We start from the raw sequence: 24342 nt of genomic DNA on the forward strand, positions 1-24342 counted from the left end.
ATAGAAAGCAGGAGGCTATCCTGAAGTCTGTATATACACACTCAGGTACTATACTGAGACCTGCAATTGCTTCAGCTTGTATGTGTAGTGCTGCAGCAGCTTGGTCCGATACCCTGTCAGAAAATATTGATACCCTCGACAGGGATACGATTTTGCTAACCATAGAGCATATTAAAGACGTCGTCTTATATATATGAGATGCACAGAGGGATATTTGCCGGCTGGCATCTAGAATTAATGCAATGTCCATTTCTGCCAGGAGAGTATTATGGACTCGGCAGTGGACAGGTGATGCGGATTCTAAAAGGCACATGGAGGTTTTGCTTTACAAGGGTGAGGAATTGTTTGGGGTTGGTCTCTCGGACCAAGTTTCCACAGCAACAGCTGGGAAGTCGACATTTTTACCTCAGGTTCCCTCACAGCCTAAGAAAGCACCGTATTTTCAGGTACAGTCCTTTCGGCCCCAGAAAGGCAAGCGGGTTAAAGGCGCGTCCTTTCTGCCCAGAGGCAGGGGTAGAGGGAAAAAGCTGCACCATACAGCCAGTTCCCAAGAACAAAAATCCTCCCCTGCTTCCACTAAGTCCACCGCATGACGCTGGGGCTCCACTGGTGGAGCCAGGTGCGGTGGGGGCCCGTCTCCGGAACTTCAGCGACCAGTGGGTTAGCTCACAGGTGGATCTCTGGGTTCTACAAGTGGTATCTCAGGGATACAAGCTGGAATTCGAGACGTCTCCTCCTCGCCGTTACCTCAAATCAGCCTTGCCAGCTACTCCCCAGGACAGGGAGGTTGTACTGGCGGCAATTCACAAGCTGTACCTCCAGCAGGGGATAGTAAAAGTTCCCCTCCTTCAACAGGGACGGGGTTACTATTCCACAATGTTTGTGGTACCGAAACCAGACGGTTCGGTGAGACCCATTCTAAATTTGAAATCCTTGAACACTTATATAAGGAAGTTCAAGTTCAAAATGGAATCGCTCAGGGCGGTTATTGCAAGCCTGGAAGAGGGGGATTACATGGTATCACTGGACATCAAGGATGCTTACCTACATGTCCCCATTTACCCACCTCACCAGGTGTACCTCCGTTTTGTGGTACAGGACTGCCATTACCAATTCCAGACGTTGCCGTTTGGTCTGTCCACGGCACAGAGGGTATTTACCAAAGTAATGGCCGAAATGATGATACTCCTTCGAAAGAAGGGAGTTATAATTATCCCGTACTTGGATGATCTCCTTATAAAGGCGAGGTCCAGGGAGCAGTTGTTGGTCGGAGTAGCACTATCTCAGGAAGTGCTACAACAGCACGGCTGGATTCTGAATATCCCGAAGTCGCAGCTGGTTCCTACGACGCGTCTGCTGTTCCTGGGTATGATTCTGGACACAGAACAGAAGAAGGTGTTTCTCCCGGAGGAGAAGGCCAAGGAGTTGTCATCTCTGGTCAGAGACCTCCTAAAACCAAAACAGGTGTCGGTGCATCACTGCACGCGAGTCCTGGGAAAGATGGTAGCTTCTTACGAGGCAATTCCATTCGGCAGATTCCATGCACGGATCTTTCAGTGGGATCTGTTGGACAAGTGGTCCGGATCGCATCTTCAGATGCATCGGCTGATCACCCTGTCCCCGAGGGCCAGGGTGTCTCTGCTGTGGTGGCTGCAGAGTGCTCATCTACTCGAGGGCTGCAGATTCGGCATACAGGACTGGGTCCTGGTGACCACGGATGCAAGCCTCCGAGGTTGGGGGGCAGTCACTCAGGGAAGAAACTTCCAAGGACAATGGTCGAGTCAAGAAGATTCCCTACACATAAATATTCTGGAACTAAGGGCCATTTACAATGCCCTAAGTCAGGCAAGACCCCCGCTTCAAAACCAGCCGGTGCTGATTCAGTCAGACAACATCACGGCGGTCGCCCATGTAAACCGCCATGGCGGCACAAGAAGCAGGATGGCGATGGCAGAAGCCACAAGGATTCTCCGATGGGCGGAAAATCACGTGATAGCACTGTCAGCAGTGTTCATTCCGGGAGTGGACAACTGGGAAGCAGACTTCCTCAGCAGGCACGACCTCCACCCGGGAGAGTGGGGACTTCATCAAGAAGTTTTCCAGCTGATTGTAAATCGTTGGGAAAGGCCACAGGTGGACATGATGGCGTCCTGCCTCAACAAAAAGCTAAAAAGATATTGCACCAGGTCAAGGGACCCTCAGGCGATAGCTGTGGAAGCTCTAGTGACACCGTGGGTGTACCAGTCGGTTTATGTGTTCCCTCCTCTTCCTCTCATACCAAAGGTACTGAGGATAATAAGAAAGAGAGGAGTAAGAACTATACTCGTCGTTCCGGATTGGCCAAGAAGGACTTGGTACCCGGAACTACAAGAAATGATCTCAAAGGACCCTTGGCCTCTGCCTCTCAGACAGGACCTGCTACAGCAGGGGCCCTATCTGTTCCAAGACTTACCACGGCTGCGTTTGATGGCATGGCGGTTGAACGCCGGATCCTGATGGAAAAGGGCATTCCGGTTGAAGTCATTCCTACGCTGATAAAAGCTAGGAAGGATGTGACAGCAAAACATTATCACCGCATATGGCGAAAATATGTTGCTTGGTGTGAGGCTATGAAGGCCCCATCAGAAGAATTTCAGCTGGGTCAATTTCTGCACTTCCTACAGTCAGGAGTGACTATGGGCCTAAAATTGGGATCCATTAAAGTCCAGATTTCGGCCCTGTCTATTTTATTTCAAAAAGAACTGGCTTCACTGCCTGAAGTTCAGACGTTTGTTAAGGGAGTGCTGCATATTCAGCCCCCTTTTGTGCCCCCAGTGGCACCTTGGGATCTCAACGTTGTGTTGGATTTCATAAAATCACATTGGTTTGAGCCACTTCAGACCGTGGAGTTGAAATATCTCACGTGGAAAGTGGTCTTGCTTTTGGCCTTGGCTTCGGCTAGGCGTGTGTCAGAATTGGCGGCTTTGTCATGTAAAAGCCCCTATCTGATCTTCCATATGGACAGGGCAGAATTGAGGACTCGTCCCCAATTTCTCCCTAAGGTGGTATCAGCGTTTCATTTGAACCGACCTATTGTGGTGCCTGCGGCTACTCGGGACTTGGAGGCTTCCAAGTTGCTTGACGTAGTCCGGGCCCTGAAAATCTATGTTTCCAGGACGGCTAGAGTCAGAAAAACTGACTCGCTGTTTATCCTGCATGCACCCAACAAGCTGGGTGCTCCTGCTTCTAAGCAGACTATTGCTCGCTGGATCTGTTGCACGATTCAACTTGCACATTCTGCGGCTGGACTGCCGCATCCTAAATCAGTCAAAGCCCATTCAACGAGGAAGGTGGGCTCTTCTTGGGCGGCTGCCCGAGGGGTCTCGGCTTTACAACTTTGCCGAGCTGCTACCTGGTCGGGATCAAACACGTTTGCAAAATTCTACAAGTTTGATACCCTGGCTGAGGAGGACCTTGAGTTTGCTCATTCAGTGCTGCAGAGTCATCCGCACTCTCCCGCCCGTTTGGGAGCTTTTGGTATAATCCCCATGATCCTTTACGGAGTACCCAGCATCCACTAGGACGTCAGAGAAAATAAGAATTTACTCACCGGTAATTCTATTTCTCGTAGTCCGTAGTGGATGCTGGGAGCCCGTTCCAAGTGCGGATTGTCTGCAATACTTGTATATAGTTATTGCTTAACTAAAGGGTTATTGTTATGAGCCATCTGTTCAGTGAGGCTCAGTTGTTATTCATACTGTTAACTGGGTATAGTTATCACGAGTTGTACGGTGTGATTGGTGTGGCTGGTATGAGTCTTACCCTGGGTTCCAAATCCTTTCCTTGTAGTGTCAGCTCTTCCGGGCACAGTTTCCCTAACTGAGGTCTGGAGGAGGGGCGTAGAGGGAGGAGCCAGTGCACACCAGATAGTACCTAATCTTTCTTTTAGAGTGCCCAGTCTCCTGCAGAGCCCGTCTATTCCCCATGGTCCTTACGGAGTACCCAGCATCCACTACGGACTACGAGAAATAGAATTACCGCTGAGTAAATTCTTATTTTTCACCCCCCCCTACATTTTCCTTTCTTTTCTCCTTATTTTCCTTTCCCCTAACGAAATGGATCTATCACAAGAGACTGCGTTTCGGGCTTTGCTAGTAATTCTGTTTTTGATCAGGACAATTTGTTTTGGTGAGGGTACCAGAGAGGTCGAGCAGGGATCTGGAATGGGTTCTGATGGCGAGTACGAATTTGTAGAATCTCAGGAGCAGCACATCACTCGTGTAAAGGCTGGTATCAGTAAGCGCTCTGGTAGTCATGGAGTTCGGAGGCACTGTGAAGGGTTATTGTCTGATGAATATTGTATTTATAGGAATTGTGAGAATATAGTCGAGGATGGGTGCATCCAGAGATGTCAGTCCAACCTTAATATCGTCATGGACCGCCATCCATTGAGTGATTACCACTCACTAGTGGGTAAGGTCTTAAACCAGACAGAATGCTGGGTGTGCTCACAAGTACCTCAAGGTCAGTGTAAATCAGGATTAGTACCATACCCTTTAGCAATAGATGAGGTACTCGAATTGCGGGGTGGGAGACCGGTGGACAAGAAATTCAATATCTCTAGGCCCCCTAGTTTGAAGCTCCACCAATACCATGTATTTCTCTGACGTCCTAGTGGATGCTGGGACTTCCGTAAGGACCATGGGGAATAGCGGCTCCGCAGGAGACTGGGCACAAAGTAAAAGCTTTAGGACTAGCTGGTGTGCACTGGCTCCTCCCCATATGACCCTCCTCCAAGCCTCAGTTAAGATTTTGTGCCCGGCCGAGAAGGGTGCAATCTAGGTGGCTCTCCTGAGCTGCTTAGAAGTAAAAGTATACTTAGGTTTTTTATTTTCAGTGAGTCCTGCTGGCAACAGGCTCACTGCAGCGCGGGACTAAGGGGAGAAGAAGCGAACTCACCTGCGTGCAGAGTGGATTGGGCTTCTTGGCTACTGGACATTAGCTCCAGAGGGACGATCACAGGTTCAGCCTGGATGGGTCCCGGAGCCGCGCCGCCGGCCCCCTTACAGAGCCAGAAGAGCGAAGAGGTCCGGAGAAAGCGGCGGCAGAAGACGTTCCTGTCTTCAGATAAGGTAGCGCACAGCACTGCAGCTGTGCGCCATTGCTCTCAACACACTTCACACTCCGGTCACTGAGGGTGCAGGGCGCTGGGGGGGAGCGCCCTGAGACGCAATAAAACTTGATAAAAACCTTATGTGGCTAAAGAAATGCATCACATATAGCTCCTGGGCTATATGGATGCATTTAACCCCTGCCAGTTTTCCAGAAAAAAGCGGGAGAAAAGGCCGCCGTGAAGGGGGCGGAGCCTATCTCCTCAGCACACAAGCGCCATTTTCTTTCACAGCTCCGCTGGAAGGACGGCTCCCTGACTCTCCCCTGCAGACTACACTACAGAAACAGGGTAAAACAAGAGAGGGGGGCACTATTGGCAGCTAATATATAATACAGCAGCTATAAAGGGAGTAACACTTATATAAGGTTATCCCTGAATATATATAGCGCTCTGGTGTGTGCTGGCAAACTCTCCCTCTGTCTCCCCAAAGGGCTAGTGGGGTCCTATCCTCTGTCAGCATTCCCTGTGTGTGTGCTGGGTGTCGGTACGATTGTGTCGACATGTATGAGGAGGAAAATGATGTGGAAGCAGAGCAATTGCCTGTGTTAGTGATGTCACCCCCTAGGGAGTCGACACCTGACTGGATGGTTGTATTTAAAGAATTACGTGACAATGTCAGCACTTTGCAAAAAACTGTTGACGACATGAGACAGCCGGCAAATCAGTTAGTGCCTATTCAGGCGTCTCAGACACCGTCAGGGGCGCTAAAACGCCCGTTACCTCAGATGGTCGACACAGACCCAGACACGGATACTGAATCCAGTGTCGACGGTGAGGAGACGAACGTAATGTCTAGTAGGGCCACACGTTACATGATCACGGCGATGAAGGAGGCATTGAACATTTCTGACACTACAATTACCACAAAAAAGGGTATTATGTGGGGTGTGAAAAAACTACCAGTAGTTTTTCCTGAATCAGATGAATTAAATGAGGTGTGTGATAAGGCGTGGGTTTCCCCCGATAAAAAACTGCTGATTTCTAACAAATTATTGGCACTATACCCTTTCCCGCCAGAGGTTAGGGCACGTTGGGAAACACCCCCTAGGGTAGATAAGGCGCTCACACGCTTATCAAAACAAGTGGCGTTACCGTCTCCTGATACGGCCGCCCTCAAGGAACCAGCTGATAGAAGGCTGGAAAATATCCTAAAAGGTATATACACACATACTGGTGTTATACTGCGACCAGCAATCGCCTCAGCCTGGATGTGCAGCGCTGGAGTGGCTTGGTCGGATTCCCTGACTGAAAATATTGATACCCTGGATAGGGACAGTATATTATTAACTATAGAGCATTTAAAGGATGCATTACTATATATGCGTGATGCACAGAGGGATATTTGCACCCTGGCATCAAGAGTGAGTGCGATGTCCATTTCTGCCAGAAGGGCGTTATGGACGCGACAGTGGTCAGGTGATGCAGATTCCAAACGACATATGGAAGTATTGCCGTATAAAGGGGAGGAGTTATTTGGGGTCGGTCTATCAGACCTGGTGGCCACGGCAACGGCTGGAAAGTCCACCTTTTTACCCCAGGTCACCTCTCAGCAGAAAAAGACACCGTCTTTTCAAACTCAATCCTTTCGTTCCCATAAGAACAAGCGGGCAAAAGGCCACTCATTTCTGCCCCGGGGCAGAGGAAGAGGAAAAAGACTGCACCAGGCAGCCTCTTCCCAGGAGCAGAAGCCCTCCCCCGCTTCTGCCAAGTCTTCAGCATGACGCTGGGGCTTTGCAAGCGGACTCAGGCACGGTGGGGGCCCGTCTCAAAAATTTCAACGCGCAGTGGGCTCACTCGCAAGTGGACCCCTGGATCCTGCAGGTAGTATCACAGGGGTACAAATTGGAATTCGAGACGTCTCCCCCTCGAAGATTCCTGAAGTCTGCTCTACCAACGTCTCCCTCCGACAGGGAGGCAGTATTGGAAGGTATTCACAAGCTGTATTCCCAGCAGGTGATAATCAAGGTACCCCTCCTACAACAGGGAAAGGGGTATTATTCCACGCTGTTTGTGGTACCGAAGCCGGACGGCTCGGTGAGACCAATTTTAAATCTAAAATCCTTGAACACTTACATAAAAAGGTTCAAGTTCAAGATGGAATCACTCAGAGCAGTGATAGCGAATCTGGAAGAAGGGGACTATATGGTATCTCTGGACATCAAAGATGCTTATCTCCATGTCCCAATCTTCCCTTCTCACCAAGGGTACCTCAGGTTTGTGGTACAAGACTGTCATTATCAGTTTCAGACGCTGCCGTTTGGATTGTCCACGGCACCCCGGGTCTTTACCAAGGTAATGGCCGAAATGATGATTCTTCTTCGAAGAAAAGGTGTCTTAATTATCCCTTACTTGGACGATCTCCTGATAAGGGCAAGGTCCAGGGAACAGTTAGAGTTCGGAGTAGCACTGTCTCAGGTAGTGTTACGTCAGCACGGGTGGATTCTAAATATCCCAAAATCACAGCTGATTCCAACAACACGTCTACTGTTCCCGGGGGATGATTCTGGACACAGTCCAGAAAAAGGTGTTTCTCCCGGAGGAGAAGGCCAGGGAGTTATCCGAGCTAGTCAGGAACCTCCTAAAACCAGGCCAGGTGTCAGTGCATCAATGCACGAGAGTCCTGGGAAAAATGGTGGCTTCTTACGAAGCGATTCCATTCGGAAGATTCCATGCAAGAACGTTTCAGTGGGATCTGCTGGACAAATGGTCCGGATCGCATCTTCAGATGCATCAGCGGATTACCCTATCTCCAAGGACAATGGTGTCTCTCCTGTGGTGGTTACAGAGGGCTCATCTTCTAGAGGGCCGCAGATTCGGCATTCAGGATTGGATGCTGGTGACCACGGATGCCAGCCTGAGAGGCAGGGAAGAAATTTCCAGGGCTTGTGGTCAAGCATGGAAACGTCTCATCACATAAATATCCTGGAACTAAGGGCCATTTACAATGCCCTAAGTCAAGCAAGGCCTCTGCTTCAGGGTCAGTCGGTATTGATCCAATCGGACAACATCACGGCAGTCGCCCACGTCAACAGACAGGGCGACACAAGAAGCAGGAGGGCAATGGCAGAAGCTGCAAGGATTCTCCGCTGGGCGGAAAATCATGTGGTAGCACTGTCAGCAGTGTTCATTCCGGGAGTGGACAACTGGGAAGCAGACTACCTCAGCAGACACGACCTCCACCCGGGGGAGTGGGGACTTCACCCAGAAGTCTTCCAACTGATTGTAAACCGTTGGGAAAAACCAAAGGTGGACATGATGGCGTCCCGTCTCAACAAAAAACTGGACAGATATTGCGCAAGGTCAAGGGACCCTCAGGCAATAGCGGTGGATGCTCTGGTAACACCGTGGGTGTACTAGTCGGTGTGTGTGTTCCCTCCTCTGCCTCTCATACCAAAAGTACTGAGAATCATAAGAAAGAGAGGAGTAAGAACTATACTCGTGGCTCCGGATTGGCCAAGAAGAACTTGGTACCCGGAACTGCAAGAGATGCTCACGGAGGATCCGTGGCCTCTACCTCTAAGAAAGGACCTGCTCCAGCAGGGACCTTGTCTGTTCCAAGACTTACCGCGGCTGCGTTTGACGGCATGGCGGTTGAACGCCGGATCCTGATGGAAAAAGGCATTCCAGATGAAGTCATCCCTACCCTGATCAAAGCCAGGAAGGATGTAACCGCGAAACATTATCTCCACATTTGGCGAAAATATGTTGCGTGGTGTGAGGCCAAGAAGGCCCCCACAGAGGAATTTCAACTGGGTCGTTTCTTACATTTCCTGCAAGCAGGACTGTCTATGGGCCTAAAATTAGGATCCATTAAGGTTCAAATTTCGGCCCTGTCGATCTTCTTCCAGAAAGAACTGGCTTCAGTGCCTGAAGTTCAGACGTTTGTCAAGGGGGTACTGCATATACAGCCTCCTTTTGTGCCACCAGTGGCACCTTGGGATCTCAATGTAGTTTTAGGGTTCCTAAAATCACATTGGTTTGAACCACTCACCACTGTGGACTTGAAATATCTCACATGGAAAGTGGTAATGCTGTTAGCCCTGGCTTCAGCCAGGCGTGTCTCAGAATTGGCGGCTTTATCATATAAAAGCCCTTACCTGATTTTTCATTCAGACAGGGCAGAATTGAGGACTCGTCCTAAATTTCTCCCTAAGGTGGTTTCAGCGTTTCACATGAACCAACCTATTGTGGTACCTGCGGCTACTAGGGACTTGGAGGACTCCAAGTTACTGGACGTAGTCAGGGCCCTGAAAATATATGTTTCCAGGACGGCTGGAGTCAGAAAATCTGACTCGCTGTTTATCCTGCATGCACCCAACAAGCTGGGTGCTCCTGCTTCTAAGCAGACAATTGCTCGTTGGATTTGTAGTACAATTCAGCTTGCACATTCTGTGGCAGGACTGCCACAGCCAAAATCTGTTAAAGCCCATTCCACAAGGAAAGTGGGCTCATCTTGGGCGGCTGCCCGAGGGGTCTCGGCTTTACAACTTTGCCGAGCAGCTACTTGGTCAGGGGCAAACACGTTTGCAAAATTTTACAAATTCGATACCCTGGCTGAGGAGGACCTGGAGTTCTCTCATTCGGTGCTGCAGAGTCATCCGCACTCTCCCGCCCGTTTGGGAGCTTTGATATAATCCCCATGGTCCTTACGGAAGTCCCAGCATCCACTAGGACGTCAGAGAAAATAAGAATTTACTTACCGATAATTCTATTTCTCGTAGTCCGTAGTGGATGCTGGGCGCCCATCCCAAGTGCGGATTGTCTGCAATACTTGTATATAGTTATTGTTACAAAAAATCGGGTTGTTTATTGTTGTGAGCCATCTTTTTAGAGGCTCCTAAGTTTTATCATACTGTTAACTGGGTTCAGATCACAGGTTGTACGGTGTGATTGGTGTGGCTGGTATGAGTCTTACCCGGGATTCAAAATCCTTCCTTATTGTGTACGCTCGTCCGGGCACAGTATCCTAACTGAGGCTTGGAGGATGGTCATACGGGGAGGAGCCAGTGCACACCAGCTAGTCCTAAAGCTTTTACTTTGTGCCCAGTCTCCTGCGGAGCCGCTATTCCCCACGGTCCTTACGGATGTCCCAGCATCCACTACGGACTACGAGAAATAGAATTATCGGTAAGTAAATTCTTATTATATTGTGTTTTAATATTTCCAATTACCGAAAACCGGGAAATTGGGAAGTGACGTGGAATATCCAGACAATGACTTTTTCACACAGAGCTGATAGGTCACCCATAGACTCTGAACTTGTACGCCAAATAGCCAACAGTGGGAGGTATTTTCGGTATAGGTATACCTGTGGAAGCAAGACCATGTGGGTTGGAAAAGTATCGTCAGGGTATTGTGCCCATATCATCCAGCCCGATACTTGTACTGAGCAGATGGGAGAACTAGGGATTGGTTTCTTTACTTGGAAAGTTTGCAATATGGTGATGTAACATTTTGTCCCCTATGTTCTCCCAGATGATGCCTATTTCATATGTGGGAGGAAAGCGTACAAGTGGCTTGCTCAGAGGGATTGTGTTATATTGGGAGAGTACTACCAGAGGTCATGACCATAACCCATGATAAAATGAAAGACGTTCACTGCAGTGCTCAGGCTCCTTATACTCATACTCACTATGAACACATCGTCAAGAGACACCTCATAGATAGGGCAGAGCACGCAGCCTCTGATTTGATCCACAAATCCACCGGGATTCAGTTCCTTCTCGGATTAGACATCACCCGTACTGCCAGAGGAACTATAAATTATAAGTATATCCATGCGCTAGCGAACTTGATAGATAATATCACTGAGATGTATGATGACACCTTCAGGTATACAGGAAGGGAGTTACAAGCCTACAAGAAGGAACTGATCCAGCACAGGATGGTCCTTAATTATGTCACAGCCGTGACAGGTGGGTACTATTTTACTCTGGCAACTCAATATGGTGTGAAGTGCTGTACATATATTACGAACAGCACTGACGACCCAACGGAGATCATCGATCAGAAGATGGACGAGATCTTGCAGTTGAAGTGGGAGTTCAGGAGGAAGCACAACCTTACCTTAGCGACTGTGAGTAATGAACTGACCGGCTGGGTCTCATGGTTGAACCCACGCAAATGTTTCTCAGGTTTAGGAGAGTGGGCTCAAAATGTCATTATAAGTGTGGGGAAGTTTCTCCTTTGTATCCTGGGAGTCATCATAATTATTGGTTTGATATTTAGGTTTGTTCAAATTCTAACGCGGCGCAAGCACGGCACAAATTTGATGAGTCTAAGTAGCGAGGGCGCTGTTACAGCAGCAGATTTAATTTATGATCCATCCATAGAGACAGCGTTATGATAAGGATTGCAAATTAATTTCATGGCCTGTTTCTTTCACCCGTTTTTCTTTGTCTCCCCCTCTGCCCAGATACATCCAACGGGAAAAGACGTCAGCCCTACCCAAAATGTTTATGTGAATGTATTTTTATATATGTGTCTTTATCTTCATCTCTTCAACCTCCAGTTAATGGCACACATAGTCGACAGGTGATATCCACATATACTAGCACTCACAAATGTTCCCCCTCCATGTATCATCAACTAAATGTGCACCCCATTTGTTGGAACAAGAAGCCGAAAAGAGCTCGGTAGTGTTTGTTGGCCCATTTACAGACCCTTAGTACGGGATGAGAAGGATTTAATGTATACTTCGCAATACCTCAAAGCTTATTTAGAACATATACGGCACAATGATACATGCCCCTCAGACGTGGATTCATACATACATGCTTTTTACTATCCCACTAGGTCAGAGGTTCCCAAACTGTGTGCCGTGGTTCTCTGGGGTGCCTCGGGACACTTGCTGGGGTGCCCTGGGTTGGTGGTCCAGGACCAATTCAAATTATTCATGTTCAATATAATAGGCAAAACCAGTGCTGGTGGCTGCCAGTTATAAAATATGTGGCCAAACAGAAGCAAATCTTGTCCCTCACCACACAACTGACCCTAAGGATGACATATAAACACGATCTACTTTATGTAATATTTCTTTCTAAATTTCTCAATAAGAAAATTTTGGCCTAGGGGTGCCGTTAAAAAAAATTCTGATAATTCTAGGGCGCCGTGATTCAAAAAAGTTTGGAAACCACTGCACTAGGTCATACATTTCCCACCTACAACTCTCCCCAGATCATCCAAGCTTCTGTATATATTGTATAGATATTTTTCTATTTATTGATTAGGTAGTGCCAGTTATTAGTGACTGCCAAAGGGTGGACTGTCGAAGTCGAAAAATATTGCAATACACACATCACGTACAAACTACACACATATGGCCTCCGTGCGTGTACTTGTTCTACTGTGCGTGCGCATATTCGCAATTTGCGTATGGTCTCTTCCGCGGTCCTTCGCATTAGCGCGTGGTATGTGTATTTACGTTAGAGTTTGTGAACGCATGGAAAAGCCATCAAAACACATTACATATTTAATCCAAATAGTGCACAATGTACACATAGTCTCCCTGCACCACACCAGCAAGTTACAATAGTTTAAATGGTATCAGAACAAAGGGATTCACCTTTACAGGATAGGAGGGGACAGAACAAGGTTATAAGGTGGTGTTTGGTATCCAGCTGTAGGGTATTTTAAGGGAAATATTCCGGTGTTGGTTTGCAGAAGAACGCACGCTCCTGCGAATAGTTATGCGCTGGAGCAGACTATAAATATTAACTGTGTTTACTGTACATTTGGTATGCGGCGGGAACCCAGAGGAGACCACCTACAAGTACACCTGGAACAGACATCGCCCACCTGTTCAAACCAACCTATGACCTCTCCTGTACTGTAAATGACCATCCCTGTGTCCAATGGGCAATGTTAGGTTTTGGAAGATTGTATAATAGAGCCAGCTGCATGCCCGGTCACACACAGACTCTTAAGGTCATCTACCCTGATGACTGAGGACCAGACTGGGAAGCGCAGGCAAAACTAAACAAGTATGTACCATTGACTGTAGCCATTATTTTATTGTATTGTATTGTTTATATTGTTACCCCCTGCAAGTAAAGAACCGTTGGTGGGCTAGACCCCAACCTAGTTTTGATTTACAATTGGTGTCGTGTTTCCTTTCCCTGCTAAGGTTTAAAGTGTATTTACAGCCAATCGGGCTGCTGCATTGTGCTAACAGCGTATAGGCCTGTGTACGCAAACTGTGTAGTCACTACGCCCTTTAGGCGTACTTACGCAGAGTACGTACACTGTGCGACCTTTGTGTACGTAAGGGTTGTGAGTAATATAAAGGTGAAAGGTTAATTACTGCAGCCGCAGCGGCTCAATATTAAAGTGTATCAAGTGTGTTTAAGGTATATGCTTTTTAGTCCTGTAAGTAAACAAGCGTTACACTCTACAGAATGATGGGATTCTGAGAAGAGGATTAACTTTCAGTACTTCTTGTAGGATCCTGTCCAGGCCTTGCTTTATTCAAATAAACTTTTGCAAAATGAATAAGGGGTTTGCATATGTTTTACAAGGGGAACAGGCTTGTTGTTCCAGATATCTTAAGGGCATATTACACAGGGTGGTGGTAATCTCTTGGTCGCTCAGGGGTTAGTCATCTCTTCACACCTTTACCAGGCATTACCTTATGTTTGTGATATCTTTTTCTGGTACTCCATTTGTAAGGAAAATACTGCAAGCGGTTATTCAATACATATTTAATTGTCACCATCAATGCACATGTATTCATGAACCCATCCTCTACTATTCCAAATACCTACCTGTGTTGATTTCTGTTTTTAGTTTTTGATCATGGGTGGGTTAACAATAATGTTCTTTATTTAACTTTCTCTGACGTCCTAGTGGATGCTGGGAACTCCGTAAGGACCATGGGGAATAGCGGCTCCGCAGGAGACTGGGCACAAAAGTAAAGCTTTAGGACTACCTGGTGTGCACTGGCTCCCCCCCTATGACCCTCCTCCAAGCCTCAGTTAGATTTTTGTGCCCGAACGAGAAGGGTGCACACTAGGGGCTCTCCTGAGCTGCTTAGTGAAAAGTTTAGTTTTAGGTTTTTTATTTTCAGTGAGACCTGCTGGCAACAGGCTCACTGCATCGAGGGACTAAGGGGAGAAGAAGCGAACTCACCTGCGTGCAGAGTGGATTGGGCTTCTTAGGCTACTGGACACCATTAGCTCCAGAGGGATCGAACACAGGCCCAGCCATGGAGTCCGGTCCCAGAGCCGCGCCGCCGGCCCCCTTACAGAGCCAGAAGCAAGAAGAGGTCCGGAAAATCGGCGGCAGAAGACATCCTGTCTTCACCAAGGTAGCGCACAGCACTGCAGCTGTGCGCCATTGCTCCTCAGCACACTTCACACTTCGGTCACTGAGGGTGCAGGGCGCTAGGGGGGGGCGCCCTGAGCAGCAATAAAAACACCTTGGCTGGCGAAAATACATCACATATAGCCCCCAGGGCTATATGGATGAATTTTAACCCCTGCCAGATTACACTGAAAAACGGGAGAAAAGGCCGCCGAGAAAGGGGCGGAGCCTATCTCCTCAGCACACTGGCGCCATTTTCCCTCACAGCTCCGTTGGAGGGAAGCTACCTGGCTCTCCCCTGCAGTCACTACACTACAGAAAGGGTTAAAAAAGAGAGGGGGGCACTAATTAGGCGCAGTATAAACAATACAGCAGCTATAAGGGGAAAAACACTTATATAAGGTAATCCCTGTATATATATAGCGCTCTGGTGTGTGCTGGCAAACTCTCCCTCTGTCTCCCCAAAGGGCTAGTGGGGTCCTGTCCTCTATCAGAGCATTCCCTGTGTGTGTGCTGTGTGTCGGTACGTTTGTGTCGACATGTATGAGGAGGAAAATGATGTGGAGGCGGAGCAAATTGCCTGTAATAGGGATGTTACCCCCTAGGGCAGGCTTTCCCAACCACGGTCCTCAAGGCACACCAACAGTGCAGGTTTTAGTGATATCCAGGCTGCAGCACAGATGGTTAACTCAAAATAACTGAGCTACTAATTAAGTCACCTGTGCTGAAGCCTGGATATCACTAAAACATGCACTGTTAGTGTGCCTTGAGGACCGTGGTTGGGAAAGCCTGCCCTAGGGGGTCGACACCTGAGTGGATGAACTGTTAGAAGGAATTACATGACAGTGTTAGCTCTTTACAAAAGAAAGTGATTGACATGAGACAGCCGGCTACTCAGCTTGTGCCTGTCCAGACGTCTCATAGGCCGTCAGGGGCTCTAAAGCGCCCGTTACCTCAGATGGCAAATACAGACGCCGACACGGATACTGACTCCAGTGTCGACGGTGAAGAGACAAATATGACTTCCAGTAGGGCCACACGTTACATGATGGAGGCAATGAAAAATGTTTTACACATTTCTGATAATTCGAGTACCACCAATAGGGGTATTATGTTCGGTGAGGAAAAACTACCTGTAGTTTTCCTGAATCTGAGAAATTAAATGAGGTGTGTGATGAAGCGTGGGTTTCCCCCGATAAAAAAACTGATAATTTCTAAACAGTTATTGGCATTATATCCTTTCCCGCCAGAGGTTAGGGTGCGTTGGGAAACACCCCCTAGGGTGGATAAAGCGCTCACACGCTTGTCAAAACAGGGGCTCTACCCTCTCCTGAGATGGCCGCCCTTAAGGATCCTGCTGATAGAAAGCAGGAGGGTATCCTAAAATGTATTTACACAACATACTGGTGTTATACTGCGACCAGCAATCGCCTCAGCCTGGATGTGCAGTGCTGGGTTGGCGTGGTCGGATTCCCTGACTGAAAATATTGATACCCTAGATAGGGACAGTATATTATTGCCTATAGAGCATTTAAAAGATGCATTTCTATATATGTGTGATGCACAGCGGGATATTTGTCGACTGGCATCAAGAGTAAGTGCGCTGTCCATTTCTGCCAGAAGAGGGTTATGGACACGACAGTGGTCAGGTGATGCGGATTCCAAATGGCATATGGAAGTATTGCCTTATAAAGGGGAGGAGTTATTTGGGGTTGGTCTTTCAGACCTGGTGGCCACGGCAACAGCTGGGAAATCCACGTTTTTACCCCAGGTCGCCTCTCAACATAAGAAGACGCCGTATTATCAGGCGCAGTCCTTTCGTTCCCATAAGGGCAAGTGGGCAAAAGGTTCCTCATTTCTGCCCCGTGACAGAGGGAGAGGAAAAAGGCTGCAGAAATCAGCCAGTTCCCAGGAACAGAAGCCCTCTCCCGCCTCTGCCAAGCCCTCAGCATGACGCTGGGGCTTTACAAGCAGACAGGGAGGCAGTTTTGGAAGCCATTCACAAGCTGTATTCCCAGCAGGTGATAATCAAGGTACCCCTCCTGCAACAGGGAAAGGGGTATTATTCCACACTGTTGTGGTACCGAAGCCGGACGGCTCGGTGAGACCGATTTTAAATCTAAAATCTTTGAACACTTACATACAGAGGTTCAAATTCAAGAGAAGGGAACTACATGGTGTCTCTGGACATCAAGGATGCTTACCTTCATGTCCCAATTTACCCTTCTCACCAAGGGTACCTCAGGTTTGTGGTACAGAACTGTCACTATCGGTTTCAGACGCTGCCGTTGGATGGTCCACGGCACCCCGGGTCTTTACCAAGGTAATGGCCGAAATGATGATACTCCTTCGAAGGAAGGGAGTTTTAGTTATCCCTTACTTGGACGATCTCCTGATAAGGGTAAGATCCAGGGAACAGTTGGAGGTCGGTGTAGCACTATCTCAGGTAGTGTTGCGACAGCACGGTTGGATTCTCAATATTCCAAAATCGCAGCTGGTTCCGACGACTCGTTTTCTGTTCCTAGGGATGATTCTGGACACAGTCCAGAAAAAGGTGTTTCTCCCGGAGGAGAAAGCCAGGGAGTTATCCGAGCTAGTCAGGAACCTCCTAAAACCGAGCCAAGTCTCAGTGCATCAATGCACAAGGGTTCTGGGAAAAATGGTGGCTTCCTACGAAGCAAGCCAATTCGGCAGATTCCACGCAAGAACTTTCCAGTGGGACCTGCTGGACAAATGGTCGGGGTTGCATCTTCAGATGCATCAGCGGATAAAAAGAATTAATAGAGGCGCTCATAAAATCCACACTCCATGTATTCACAGTTTCAAAAAACAACCAGAGAATCAATTAGATATAAAAAGGGGGTATACAATCTTTATTTTTCACAATAATTGATAAAAAACCTTCTGGTGTAGATAATTGTTAATAGTAACTATCACAATTACCACATGCATGTGTTTATAGATATAAAATTGCGTAGGTTATCTAAGCTTTGATCAATTTTATGTATATCAATCAAATTTCCACTGAACTAGATGGTTTTAGACATTCATAGTGTCATAATATGTTACCATCCTTTTGACACACTGCTACTAAAAATACAAAAAAATAAATAAAATAAATTAAAGTTCCAGGTAATGTCACAGTGACTGCACATTTTGGATGTGCACTTCAATCAGAATTATTATATAAATGACGGTGTGGAATTTAAGGAATAACCTCTCCAGAGGGGCTGGTGAACCCGAGCGTCCCCGGGTGAGTCCTAATATTGCCCTGTAGATAATAAAGCTGGAGGGTGCGTGAGATGAATAAAAGTCTCCACTTGCCGCAAAGTTTAGCTCAGTTACCTGATGATCCAATGTAAGCCGTGCGGGCAGGAGCATACGGCAAACGGAAAGCCGATCAGGTGTAAGCCGTCCACAGAAATTAGGCAGCACTGTGATGTTTCTTTCGGACTGCCTGGACGTGCACCGTCCGCCGACAGTCAGCAGTGTGGAAAGATGGTGAGGCCAATATTAGCCGCCGTGCAGATCCCACAGTAGGATTATCTTCAAAAAGAGTGATCACCTGTTACTGTCGCTGATAGAATACAGGCAGGAGGATCTGCGTCCCAAAGTTACCTGGATAGGTATTCAGTGGAAAAGACGTGGGGGAGGAGTCCTGACGCGTTTCGTCACGTGACCCGTGACTTTCTCAAAGATCTTTGAGAAAGTCACGGGTCACGTGACGAAACGCGTCAGGACTCCTCCCCCACGTCTTTTCCACTGAATACCTATCCAGGTAACTTTGGGACGCAGATCCTCCTGCCTGTATTCTATCAGCGACAGTAACAGGCGATCACTCTTTTTGAAGATAATCCTACTGTGGGATCTGCACGGCGGCTAATATTGGCCTCACCATCTTTCCACACTGCTGACTGTCGGCGGACGGTGCACGTCCAGGCAGTCCGAAAGAAACATCACAGTGCTGCCTAATTTCTGTGGACGGCTTACACCTGATCGGCTTTCCGTTTGCCGTATGCTCCTGCCCGCACGGCTTACATTGGATCATCAGGTAACTGAGCTAAACTTTGCGGCAAGTGGAGACTTTTATTCATCTCACGCACCCTCCAGCTTTATTATCTACAGGGCAATATTAGGACTCACCCGGGGACGCTCGGGTTCACCAGCCCCTCTGGAGAGGTAATTCCTTAAATTCCACACCGTCATTTATATAATAATTCTGATTGAAGTGCACATCCAAAACGTGCAGTCACTGTGACATTACCTGGAACTTTATTTTATTTTATTTATTTTTTTGTATTTTTAGTAGCAGTGTGTCAAAAGGATGGTAACATATTATGACACTATGAATGTCTAAAACCATCTAGTTCAGTGGAAATTTGATTGATATACATAAAATTGATCAAAGCTTAGATAACCTACGCAATTTTATATCTATAAACACATGCATGTGGTAATTGTGATAGTTACTATTAACAATTATCTACACCAGAAGGTTTTTTATCAATTATTGTGAAAAATAAAGATTGTATACCTCCTTTTTATATCTAATTGATTCTCTGGTTGTTTTTTGAAACTGTGAATACATGGAGTGTGGATTTTATGAGCGCCTCTATTAATTCTTTTTATTGGGCTAAATTTGATAGGAGTTCCGCATATCTCCTTATAGCGGCGAACGTATTTCCACACTATCAGTTCCAGGTTCATCTTATTTGAGATTGATTAACTTATAGCTTAACACAGGCGCAGCAAAGGAGGTTCTCTCTTACTTGTTTTGCATCAGCGGATAACCCGGTCACCAAGGACAAGGGTGTCCCTCCTGTGGTGGTTGCAGAGTGCTCATCTTCTAGAGGGCCGCAGATTCGGCATTCAGGACTGGGTCCTGGTGACCACGGATGCCAACCTGCGAGGCTGGGGAGCAGTCACACAGGGAAGAAATTTCCAGGGCTTATGGTCAAGCCTGGAGACATCACTTCACATAAATATCCTGGTGCTAAGAGCCATTTACAGTGCTCTAAGCTTAGCAAGACCTCTGCTTCAAGGTCAGCCGGGTTGATCCAGTCGGACAACATCACGGCAGTCACCCACGTAAACAGACAGGGTGGCACAAGAAGCAGTCAATGGCAGAAGCTGCAAGGATTCTTCGCTGGGCGGAAAATCATGTGATAGCACTGTCAGCAGTATTCATTCCGGGAGTGGACAACTGGGAAGCAGACTTCCTCAGCAGACACGACCTCCACCCGGGAGAATGGGGACTTCACCCAGAAGTCTTCCACATGATTATAAACCGTTGGGTAAAACCAAAGGTGGACATGATGGCGTCCCGCCTCAACAAAAAACTCGACAGGTATTGCGCCAGGTCAAGGGACCCTCAGGCAATAGCTGTAGACGCTCTGGTAACACCGTGGGTGTACCAGTCAGTGCTTGTTTTCCCTCCTCTGCCTCTCATACCCAAGGTACTGAGAATTATAAGATGGAGAGGAGTAAGCACTATATTCGTGGCTCCGGATTGGCCAAGAAGGACTTGGTACCCGGAACTTCAAGAGAGGCTCACGGAGGATCCGTGGCCTCTACCTCTAAGAAGGGACCTGCTTCAGCAAGGACCCTGTCTGTTCCAAGACTTACCGCGGCTGCGTTTGACGGCATGGCGGTTGAACGCCGGATCCTGAAGAAAAAAGGCATTCCGGATGAAGTCATCCCTATCCTGATCAAAGCCAGGAAGGATGTAACCGCAAAACATTATCACCGCATTTGGCGAAAATATGTTGCGTGGTGCGAGGCCAGTAAGGCCCGACGGAGGAATTTTCAACTGGGTCGATTCCTACATTTCCTGCAAACAGGAGTGTCTATGGGCCTGAAATTGGGGTCCATTAAGGTTAAAATTTCGGCCCTGTCAATTTTCTTCCAGAAAGAACTAGCTTCAGTCCCTGAAGTGCAGACGTTTGTAAAAGGGGTACTGCATATACAGCCTCCTTTTGTGCCTCCAGTGGCACCTTGGGATCTCAATGTAGTTTTTGGGTTCCAAAAGTCACATTGGTTTGAACCACTTAAAGATGTTGGCCCTGGCATGGGCCAGGCGCGTGTCAGAATTGGCGGCTTTATTCTGTAAAAGCCCTTATCTGATTTTCCATACGGACAGGGGGGAATTGAGGACTCGTCCTCGGTTTCTCCCTAAGGTGGTTTCAGCGTCTCACCTGAACCAACCTATTGTGGTGCCTGCGGCTACTAGGGACTTGGAGGACTCCAAGTTGCTAGACGTTGTCAGGGCCCTGAAAATATATGTTTCCAGGACGGCTGGAGTCAGAAAATCTGACTCGCTGTTTATCCTGTATGCACCCAACAAGCTGGGTGCTCCTGCTTCTAAGCAGACTATTGCTCGTTGGATTTGTAGTACAATTCAGCTTGCACATTCTGTGGCAGGCCTGCCACAGCCAAAATCTGTAAAAGCCCATTCCACACGGAAAGTGGGCTCATCTTGGGCGGCTGCCCGAGGGGTCTCGGCTTTACAACTTTGCCGAGCAGCTACTTGGTCAGGGGCAAACACGTTTTGCTAAATTCTACAAATTTGATACCCTGGCTGAGGAGGACCTGGAGTTCTCTCATTCGGTGCTGCAGAGTCATCCGCACTCTCCCGCCCGTTTGGGAGCTTTGGTATAATCCCCATGGTCCTTACGGAGTTCCCAGCATCCACTAGGACGTCAGAGAAAATAAGAATTTACTTACCGATAATTCTATTTCTCGTAGTCCGTAGTGGATGCTGGGCGCCCATCCCAAGTGCGGATTGTCTGCAATACTTGTACATAGTTATTGTTAACTAAATCGGGTTATTGTTGTAGTGAGCCATCTTTTCTAGAGGCTCCTCTGTTATCATACTGTTAACTGGGTTTAGATCACAAGTTATACGGTGTGATTGGTGTGGCTGGTATGAGTCTTACCCGGGATTCAAAATCCTTCCTTATTGTGTACGCTCGTCCGGGCACAGTATCCTAACTGAGGCTTGGAGGAGGGTCATAGGGGGAGGAGCCAGTGCACACCAGGTAGTCCTAAAGCTTTACTTTTGTGCCCAGTCTCCTGCGGAGCCGATATTCCCCATGGTCCTTACGGAGTTCCCAGCATCCACTACGGACTACGAGAAATAGAATTATCGGTAAGTAAATTCTTATTTTTTCACATAAAACATGCACCATACTGAAGAACAATTGTAACACCAGTAATTGTAAATTCAGAAAATTATTTATATACTTTTACTAATTTTTTTGTATTCTTTTTCAATTCTTTACATAACAAAAAAAAGAAACCATCCAAACACGTCTTTTATTGTAATCCATTATATTGAGTTTTGTGAGTGTTGCCTTTTATTTTAATATTTTTCCATTTATGGTACAACTAATGCCCCAATGCTCTTATTGTTTGTTTATTTTTTTGTTAATTTGTTGCAGATGTAGAGAAGCTGCTGCCTATGTTGATGAATCCGTATTCCCAGCAATAAATACTAATGATGGTGTACATCAGCTTCTTAAAAAGAAAGTGAGTATTTTATTGTGCTCTGATGAACAGAAACTGCAACAGCAAAATATTAAAATCTATGGTAGGGGCAAAAACTGTGTGCACTGCATATGTGACCTCATACACCTTTGCTCTAGGTGCAAAATGCCCCTCCTGGTGCACCAGGATCCTTGTGACGTAGCCACTGCAAGCGTCCTGCTAAAACCCGCAAGAAGTGACAAAACTACATACGACTTGTGGTGCTAGTACATCTGTGTGTGCAAATGTATTTTTATTTTCTCTTATGTCCTAGGTAATACTGGGAATCCATTTAGTACCATGGGGTATAGACTGGTCCACTAGGAGCCTTGGGCACTTTTAAGAATTTGATAGTGTGCGCTGGCTCCTCCCTCCATGTCCCTCCTACCAGCTCAGTTTAGAAAATGTGCCCTGAGCTGGTCATGTCTCTGGAAGCTCCTAAAGAGTTTTCTGCATTTATTTTATATGTTTGTTATTTTCAGGCAGGACTGGATGGCACCAGCCTGCCTGCTTCGTGGGACTTAGGGGGACGGACGGCCCAACCTCTCTCAGGGTTAATGGTCCCGTTCCCCGTTGAGAGGGCACTAGCTCCTGAGGGTACTATTTGCAAGCCCCACCTCGGCGAGCGTACACTCCCGCAGCACGCCGCCACCCTTAACCGAGCCAGAAGAAAGAAGAGTGGTGAGTACTAAGCCGGCGTCCCGGTTAGCGGGTCGCTGGCCATTATGGCGGCATGAGGGTACGGAGACGCATGACTTTTACATGGGGCGGATGGGTCTCCAGACTCAGTACACAGTGCAGACGCACAGCTTCTGAGGCGGCGAACAAAGTCTCAGTACACTATATGTGTACACAGTACCCAGACTGGCATTACAGACTTAAAAGGGGTCTGACTCCATTTTAGGCACAATTTCCTTAGCCAGTATAAAAAAAAAGCGGGAAGATCATGCGCCATTGAAGGGTCGGGGCTTCACTATGAGCGGATCCTGCAGCTCACCAGCGCCATTTTCCCTCTGCAGCTGACACAGACGCTGACTGACAGGGATGCGCAGCTCCTCCGGAGAGACTCTAGATTACTTCAGCAGTACCAGGGGGTCATAGCAGGGGGGTAGAGATTATAAGTCTACTGAGTCCCTAATCTAGGTACTAAGTCTGTGACACGGCTAAACTTGGCATTAGCTGTAAGGGCGCCGTGTGCTGGCTCCATACTATCTCTGTGTCTCCCTGGAAGGACTCTTTGTGGGTTAATTGTGCATTTAACCTTTTACTGTGTGTGTGTACTGTCACTGTTACAGTATGTCAGGCAAAGAGTGTGTTTCATGTAAGGCACAGTGTTCCTCTTCTCCATGGGATTCACTACTGTGTACTCGGTGTAGTGTACCTTCCCAGGCTAGCGGGGCAGAGCCAGCGTGGCTGGACTCCATTAAGGGAATGAGTTCCAATATTTCTCCTAAATTGTCCCGCAATAAGAGAGAGAGACGAAATACTTAAGACAGTCGATGACTGAGTTTATGAAAAGAGACTCAGTACCCAAACCAGCGTTTCAGTCCCCTGCCATTTGTCCGCAAAAACTTACTTTTGGCCCATATCCTGCAGTCTGACTCTGATGATGAAGGGTCAGACATGGAGGAGGGGGAGGTGGACTCAGGGGTGGGGGAGACTACTCTGTCACAGGGAATAGAGGCTCTCATAGAGGCTATCAGAGAAGTTCTGCATATCCCTGATAAGGTGACAGAGAGGAGTGAGGAATCTTATTTTAATATAAAAAAGAAATCCTCAGCCACTTTTCCTGTGTCAAAGGAGCTAAATACCCTGTTTGAAGAACCGTGGGTTAATCCTGATAGGAAATTTCAAATGCCCCAAAAGGTTGCTATCATCTTTTCCTTTTCCTCCCGAGGATAGGGAAAAATGGGAAAATCCACTGATAGCCTGGATACTGATGCATCCACTATCATGTAACATTGTATTGCCTGTCCCGGGTGCAGCCTCCCTGAAAGACACTAGTGATCGTAGAATTGAGACCACACTCAAATCCTTGTATACAGCTGCTTGGATGGCCCAGAGACCCACTATAACATGTGGGTGGATTACTAAAGCCATTGCCAAATGGTCGGGTAACCTAATTGAGGGGTTAGATACCTTGCCTCAAGGGGAGATTATTTTACTCCTGCAACATATATAGGACTCTCCAAACTTTATGGTGGAAGCCATAAAAGAAATAGGCTTGCTTAATGCACGCAGCACTTCTATGGCAGTGTCAGCATGCAGTTGCTTATGGTTACGCCAGTGGACTGCTGATGTGGACTCCAGGAAAGGCGTGGAAAGCCTACCTTTCACAGGAGAGGCCTTATTTGGAGATGAACTAG

The 24342-nt window shown here is 47.5% G+C and overlaps 1 protein-coding gene across 3 annotated transcripts in view; it reads left to right on the forward strand.

The window, feature by feature from the left end:
• The window catches only part of MCPH1 (microcephalin 1), a 774602-nt gene that overhangs the window by 92280 nt on the left and 657980 nt on the right, over positions 1–24342 (forward strand). For all 3 annotated transcript variants that reach the window (XR_010175987.1, XM_063916680.1, XM_063916679.1), the window contains exon 4: positions 21892–21979. Coding sequence is in view for 2 of the 3 variants with exons in the window: in XM_063916680.1 (XP_063772750.1) it covers positions 21892–21979 (88 nt within the window). In the remaining variant the exon portion in view is untranslated. The remainder of the gene's footprint in view (positions 1–21891; positions 21980–24342) is intronic.

Source organism: Pseudophryne corroboree, chromosome 4 (genome assembly GCF_028390025.1).
Source record: "Pseudophryne corroboree isolate aPseCor3 chromosome 4, aPseCor3.hap2, whole genome shotgun sequence".
Classification (NCBI taxonomy): domain Eukaryota; kingdom Metazoa; phylum Chordata; class Amphibia; order Anura; family Myobatrachidae; genus Pseudophryne; species Pseudophryne corroboree.